Genomic DNA, 8242 nt, shown 5'->3' with positions numbered 1-8242 from the left:
ATTCAATGTAGTGCTGTTGGTTGCTAGCTATATATTTCTGAGGTTTGATTACGCATAATTTATGATCAAATGTATTTTATAAAATGTCATAAAACTGGGGCCCGCCGAGCACCATCTCATGCTTACCAAGAGGGGCCTGCCACCCAGTTTGGGAACTCCTGTATAGAGTATGGAAAAGCATTAAAGTTTGGTTTAATTAAAGGACGAGTTCGGTATTGTACACTTAAAGCCCTGTTTTCAGATTGTTTATGATGAAATAGAACGTTTTTGACTTAAATTTGGACATATGATGCTGGCCCGAGAATTTTCGGGTGTTTCTTGTATCACCTTCCACCTGTACAATGGGTTTAATGGTGCACTGGAACAATCCTTCCTAAAATGCATTAAACTTTCCTTTACAAAGACGTGAAACTCACCGAGAGGTCAGGGGTGTTCACTGATATGCTCATACAAAAATCGCTGCAAAATACCAAACTTGTCCTTTAAGTACTTTAGAAGGTAGCATATGTTATTTGCTTGCATTTAGACGCAATTTTGATGTTAGGATGCATAAGATGCTTTAAAATATTGACCAGGAAGACAGCTCAAGAACACCAATGCATTGTATTTAAATGGAAAATAGCACACCATAATTGACAGCAAGAAAACACAATAAATGACACGTATAAAAAGCCTGATAACGTAACGTTTATATACATACAAAGTCAAAAGCTAAATACAACATCTTTTCCTTATTTTTTCCATTTTCTTTTTACAGAAATCTTCGATATTTTGCATACAGATGGACATAAGGCAGCATTATTTTGTTGAAAATGTGAAACACACACACGCATAGACATGCGCGCACACACACACACACACACACACACACACACACACACACACACATACACACACACACACACACACACACACACACAAATACAGCCGTGGAAACAATTAAGAGACCATTTCAATGGTCCCTTTGAGTTTTTCTAGTTTTACTATTTATAGGTATATGTTTAAGTAAAATGATAATTGCCAAATGCCAAATTCTTAATAAAAAGGATGTTTTAATTTGCTTTTATTTACTGAAAATTTGAATGGGGAAAATATGGTAAAAAATAACAACAACAAAAAATTGTGTTTTCCGATCTTAAATACTGCAGAGAAAATAAGTTTAAATTAATTTCTCAACAACAAAATACTACATGACCTGATTTTTAGTCACATCATTCATGGGTATTGCTCATGCTCTCAGTGTTTTACATTTGCTGTTGTGTGACTTTTGTCACTCCCGAGGTTTGCTTTTATTGAAATTTAACATACACTGAACTGAAATGGTCACAATACATCTAGAAATCATGATTAAAGTCAAAACTGGACTGGTCTCTTCATTTTTTTCCACGGCTATATATATATAAGATAAAGAAACTATGACAAGCTTTGGGTTACATTTGAAATTTTTTGTTTATTTTTCTTCATTAAATTAAAGAAGGAACGGCGAGAATCCTTCTTGACAGTGTTTCTGTGTACTGTTTTGAAAATGGATCATTAGAAAAGACTGTGACAGAAGGCATAGCTGCTGGAGCCAAAAGACAAAGATGTGGATGGGGTGATACTGAGGTCTGACACTCTCTTAGGACAAAATCCAAAGGAAAAAACCCATACCATGCTAAACACCAACTTCGAGCCAGACGTTTCATCTTAATGTCATGTCTGACCCAGATATACAGTACAGGCACACAGAACTTGACTGTAACAGCCTAAGAAATGATTACATTAAAACATACAAATGAATAAAGCTGCTCCACATAACTCCATTAGACACTTCATGTGTAGAGGCGTCCGTTTCTGGTGCCTGATCAAAACGGCCCATCTGGATTAAAACAAGCACGGTAGGCCTGGTCTGGGTTTGACCTCTTATTGTGTCATTTAAGGTTTTAAAGGTTTTAAATATAAAGCAAACATGATATAAACAGTATGAGGTCACGTGAGCTGGCTTTGGTTGCTGATGAACGACAGGCAAGTTATTATTTGTGGCACTTTCTAGCTTCGTTTGGCACCGAATTCGCTCAGATGGAGAACGGGAAGTCAGACAGAAACTTGCCAAATCCTTCAGCGGACGTTTTATGTGGTTTCATGCTTTAAACAGTCTCAGTCCATCAAACTAAGTGGGGGGAAGTAATGCATGAAAAATGCGAACGTGTGGACGGACTGTTTGGGTAAATAATGACAAATTAAGATGAGTTAATAGTAAACAATTTAATCGAGGATCTACTTAAGAGGCCATAAAAATCCAAGTGCGTTTAAACGCGTGATAAATTACCATGGAAAACCAATAAAGGCTTTGGGGTGTTGAGTGATACGGTTCATCCGACCGAATCACGTCGACCAATGTTATCTCCAGAAAACGGACGCATGATTCTAACCTAAAATAACACAACGGTTTTGGCAACCATCAGTTCACCTAAATCACAGAAGTTTCTGCAGCCCACAGCAACAACCAAACATGTTTTTGTGATATAAAACACACAGTTAACATTGCATCACACACACCTTGAAAGGCTGCAAAACAAAAACAATCGATCCATAAAGAAAAGAAATTATTAATGATCAGAGAACATAGCAACAATACATCAAACACATGGTAACAATTCTGATTTGACACTTAGGTTTCATTTCGTTTTTTAGCCATTTTGTTCAGACGGATGTTCTTCCCCCAGACGCTTGTGCAACTAATATAAATATAGATTTCTGTATATGCATGAACAGGACAGATGTCTTTGGCAGTGTCGACAGGTTTTCATCTTTTAGTAACGTAAAAGAAAAAGATTATATAAAAGTCGTGGTCTCTTATATACACACTAGAGCACGTGAACGATCAAACGGCAAAACCCAAGAGACCGGGATGGCGGCACTGCTGATTAACGCTAAGAATTATGGGACATGACGCAATTACTTTTTGTCTTAAGGTAGACACTATGAGAAATGTCTGCGGTTAACGGGTCAAAACAAAATCTAGACAACAAAATGCGAGTCTGAGAAAGTCATATCCATCAGAGTAACGTGAATGTAAACGCACAGCCTGGCTGCCCCATTCCTGCTCTCTCCCCCCCTCTCTCTACAGACATGCGTCGGTGAATTTAATGAGGATGATAAATGTTCAAACTAAAACATAAAGCAACATCTCATTCACACTTGACCACATCCTACGAGCTGCTCCGCTGTAAATGAATGAAAACCGGTGCACAATGAATCGTACGGCACAAGCTGCCACACATAAAATATTTCTATGAAACCTGTATAGGATTATATATGATGAAATTGGAAATGTTTTGACTTATGAATATATTTGTAATCATTTACACTTTAAAACATTTGCCTTTCATTTTAATTAGCCAATGAGCAGGTCGGTATAAATCTTTTAATTCTTCCAAAAACAGAAGGAAGGATCACGTCAGGGTGCCTCCAACCGTACACAGCGATCCAAAGCCTGCAGGGAATTTCCGTACTCTTGTGTGTGATTTAGTCTACCTATAACCAGCAATCACAGAAATACCAGAGAGACGCTCAATAAACGCCTCTCCAAAGCACTGACTCTCTCTCTCTCTCTCTGATCTGCTCCTGGTTATCACAGCGTTCCTGCTTTTTGTTTTCTTTGTGAATTCTCCGGAGTGCTTTAAGTTGAACGGAGGCCGGAGAGGGGCTTTAAAAGCTCTGCTCCCGTACTGAACGACATAAATCGCGAGAGGGTCCGCGATGGCGAGCGCGCGTGCGAGCTCCACGGCTCTGTGTTTAGTCTGAGCTCAGCCGTAGCGTAGATAACCGAGACCCATATTTCACAAATTCGCGGCCAAAACTGTGTTTGTTGGAGATAGTGGACGGACGAGAGTGCGAGAGATGAAAGCAGGATGGGGGTCATCCATCAGCTGTGTGCTTTCCAGAGCAAAACAGACCTGCGTGTCACGTTTATGTCCTCATTAGGAAGTCCATCGACAGTAGTTAGGAGCATAAAGCTATAAAATGCTTTATAGAGATGCAATGGATGCGAGTGTGATAAGATCTACGGTGCCAAGGGTGATAATGGCACGCGAATGGGCGTTTTCTTTTTTCTGCATCGCCAGTGTAAGCACGGGAAGGTGGTGACCGTACACTGCGGTATGCAAAATATATCTTTATGCAAAATTTATGACTGATTGTGTCCTATTCACCCAAAGTCTTGAGGAAGCGAGTCTACATCATTGGGTACAGTCCAGAAATCTAAGGTAGTATTCAATGTAATGGCCATTAAGTATGAGTAAAGCAATGTCTAGTTAACCAACATACGCATTATGCTTTCTTGGGAATAAGCAGATGTGTATGGGCAAAACTAGTATGTATATGCACAGCTACCGGTGTGAAAGATGGTCGCATTCACCTTGATCTCTTGCGAATTCAAAGCCGTATTTCTTGTCTTATCGTGTAAAAATGAGTATGACTAACACGGCCCAGCAGGTCAGAGCCATAAACTATATAAGCATGAGCGAGGGAGGCATGGGAAGATAGATAGAGAACGAGAAGAGCAGAGGCCAGGTTACGCCCAGTGTCATCCCCAGAAAGTCGACTCTGGACTTTAAAGCAACAGGCAACGTGTGAAATGAAATGAAGCAACAGCGTTTATCAGGAGTTGAACGGTGAAGAAACGGACACCTCGGGCCTGCGGATATAGACCCATATAACCATAAAGTGAAAGAGGATCCACCTGATGGCTGTGCTAACACAGGTGCGAACGTTTGAGGATGATGATAGGAAGCCAGCATGGCGAAAAAGAGGAACATGGTGGTACATTAGAGAAGCAGGAGATCAAAGCCTGATAGATCTCTGATAGGGCAACCGCACAAAACTTTAATCTGATCTTAAGAAGAGAGAGTGAGACTATCTAAACCACTACAAATTTACCATCAAATAAAAAGACTTTCGGCTTTGAAAAAGCAGGTAAGCGATAAACTCCAGCCAGTCTTTAAGCCTTTCGTTTTCGAAGCGCAGAATGAGTGATAAAGGACTGTTTTCCTATTTCACTGACGTGAGACGGCCACGAACTGATGATGAGGCACTTTTGCACAACATCTGGGTTGGTAATAACACCCTTCGCACAACCAGCCTCCCGTCTTCAGGAAAAAAATACATAACCAAACCTGTCACACGCAAAGACAAATGTTAGCGGCAATAAACCTACAAGTTCCAAGGCAAATAATTTTCTCCCTCTCATATTTAACAGACACAAACCAGGCTGCGGTTTCGGCAAAATACTCTTAGCTGGTGACAGGTGCACATGGGATAACATTACCCATATTGTCCGTTTCATAACTTTTACGGAAAAGCAGGCTTTGGAGGAAACCGGGCAGTAACCAAGTGGATAGTAAATTCCCAGATGGTTGGGGGTTGCAGTAATCTAAACCCGCTACTGACTACGATAGTAAAAGTATGTTTAACTCCAGGAGGACTGTTTGCTGGCACAACCGGAGCATTAACCAAGCACTTTGAGTGAAACCAGATGGTTCCAGAGTGCAGGATATTTGCCCCGTGCGAATGACCCATAATTTAACGTCAGTAACAAAACATCTAGAAAAAAGCGAGCGAGATGGGGGAAAAATGTAAATTGCTTCGAAACTGTTTCAAAATTCTGCAGCTTTTAAAAGCTGTGGCAACAGCGTACATCAAGATAAGAGACCTATTTCCTGGCCCTCATGGAGAAATCTCCACCTCCTGCAGGACGGCATTCGGAGAAGGAGAACAGGCCGCAACACAACACCAAACAACAGAGATGGCTTATAATACTCTCTCTCTTGGATCTCCTGTCTTCGTGTTTCTTCATCCCAGGGTGCTTTGTGTTTATGTAAGTCATAGGGTGAAGTGTAAACAACATTTTGGAGGTGCAGAGAGAGTATGTGACTCGGGGCGAAAAGCCCGCCTCTCCCACCCCCCGAGGTCAATTCGAGCGTGCACTTCGCTTCCATAAGCCGTCAGTCTTTCCCGTATATGTGTCTCTTTTCTGATCTTGGAATTGTGCATGTGGGTGCGGGTGAGAAAGTTTGTGTTTTGTGTTGGCATCTGTGGGCCGTGAGATGAAATGAGAAACCGATAGAAGACGAAGAGAGGAGGAAACGGCAGGCAGGCAGGCAGGCAGGCGGTGTGGGTCGGTCAGCACGACTCCTCCAGAGCGTTGACCACCTGCTCCAGGATGTCGGGACAGTGGTCCGCAATCTGCTGTAGGACGGAGTTTGCGTATTCCTGCAGTTCTGCGCTCTCTCTCTCGCACTGCTCCAGCTCAGACTCCAGCTATGAAAGAAAAAAAAATACTTTACTTTTACATCACAGCCTCATTATATTCTTAAAGGGCACCTATTATGCCCATTTTTACTATGGTGTGTCCAAAATATGTCTGTAAAAATTCATCTCAAAATACCTCACAGATCATTTATTATAGCGTCAAAATTTTTGGGTGGGAGCAAACATTTTTTGTGTGTGTATCTTTGAATGCAAATGGTGTAGCTCCGATCCTTACTCCCTTGAGAAAAGTACCTACAGAGACAGTGAGTGTTTTCAGTGTAAAACAGATCTGATTCCTGTGAACAATAATATCTCACTATTGAGATACTGCGCTCAGTGAGGGTGGAAACTATGGTAATGTAGCGACTGTCAATCAACTGATGTGGGCGGGGCTTTATTAGTGTGATGTCACATTAACAATTGAATCAAAACAGCATGTCTAATGAAACTGCTTTGGTTTAATGCAGATTTTAAAAGAAGTGGGTAGATTTTTTCCTTGTAGGGTGGTTGTGTTCACACACTGCCAACTAGAGATCGACCGATATAGTTTTTTCTCTGGCCGATGCCGATATTTGGAAATCTGGGCAGCCGATGGCCGATATATGATGCAGATTTTCTATTTGTATGTAATAATCAAAATGTCCTCATCATTAGCAGATATTTTAAATGCAAAAATGTCACTATTTAAGCCAAAGTATTTAAAAAATTAAGAGTTTTAAAACCACCTCCGCACCATGCATTTATCAGACACAGATATTACCTGACACTCATCATCATTTCTTGCTCTTTAAAAAGTTTTTACCATGGCTTTTATTGCTTTGTAGGATAAAATCCTTCTTTGGTAGACCTGATAAATTATTTAATCATCATAAAGTTAAGTACACGTATAACGTATAGTATAAAGTATATAAAGTATAGTAAACGTCTTAAGTTTTTTTTAGTATAGACTGTTATTAAGGGCAGATCTTTCTAAACACATTTACTTTCTCATTTCTGAGGCGCTATGAGTGACTGATTATGCTGACAGATCTGTTGTTTTAACCGTTTATTCAAACGAATCGGTTCAAAGGAATCAATGCCCACAGATGTGCCTGCCTATTAATCGAAACCAAAACCGATTTTTAAAAATATGCCAAAAATCTGCCTAATTATCAATGAATCGGACAACCTCCAACACGTATTAATCTCCAAACACCTTGTAAAAGTGGATTTTGCATAATAGGTACCCTTTAATATTAAATGTTTCAGTGCTAATATAGGTCCCTCTACAGTATGTATGTGTGTGTGTGTTTTATATACACACTATTTTTAACACATATATTAAAGGCGGATGATAAAAACACCTGAAAAGGGAGTCGGGCCGACTTAAAAAATACCATAGAAATATATTACATAAATATTCTCTGAAGGAACACAGGTGATTAAATATTTATTTGGAAGATGATTTCATCCAAAGTGACTAACATTGCATTTCTGGTATACATTTTAAGTGTCTCTGTTCCCTGGAATTCAAACCCTGACCTTTGTTAGCTACAGGAACACTACATACAGTATATGTAGTGGTATAAGGTTTAATGATTTTAAACATATATCAAGATATAGTGATAAACATTATTCTGGTCTGATTTTTTATTTGCATTTATGCATTTGGCAGATGCTTTTACCCAAAGCGACTTCTAGTGCACACCAAAGCTTTTACCCCGCGGCTGTGTTGTCCAGGCGTTTTCAGCCGCGTTTAGAAGTTTTGGTGTGCATAACTCCTTAATCTATCCATGTTTTTATCAATATCTGTGTTCCCTTGGACTCAAACCCACGACCTATTGTGCTGCCAACGCAATGCTTTACCAATTGAGCTACAGGAACTCATTTAGATTTTATTATAAGTCTTTTCGAGAGTTAGCAGTTACTACCACAATTAAATAATCCACCAAATTGCTACATTGTTTGGCAA

General features: G+C 39.9%; 1 protein-coding gene across 9 annotated transcripts in view; it reads right to left on the bottom strand.

Moving 5' to 3' along the window:
• Positions 1-586: 586 nt before the first annotated feature.
• erc1b (ELKS/RAB6-interacting/CAST family member 1b) overlaps positions 587-8242 on the bottom strand; it is a 248349-nt gene continuing 240693 nt past the window's right edge. For all 9 annotated transcript variants that reach the window (XM_055191223.2, XM_055191224.2, XM_055191225.2 and 6 more), the window contains one exon: positions 587-6300. In XM_055191223.2, coding sequence (XP_055047198.2) covers positions 6163-6300 — 138 coding nt within the window. In that variant the 3' untranslated portion in view covers positions 587-6162. The remainder of the gene's footprint in view (positions 6301-8242) is intronic.

Source organism: Misgurnus anguillicaudatus, chromosome 1 (genome assembly GCF_027580225.2).
Source record: "Misgurnus anguillicaudatus chromosome 1, ASM2758022v2, whole genome shotgun sequence".
In the NCBI taxonomy this organism is placed as follows: Eukaryota; Metazoa; Chordata; class Actinopteri; order Cypriniformes; family Cobitidae; genus Misgurnus; species Misgurnus anguillicaudatus.
Note: the sequence above shows the minus strand (reverse complement) of the source record. Positions and strands in the feature narration are given on the sequence as shown.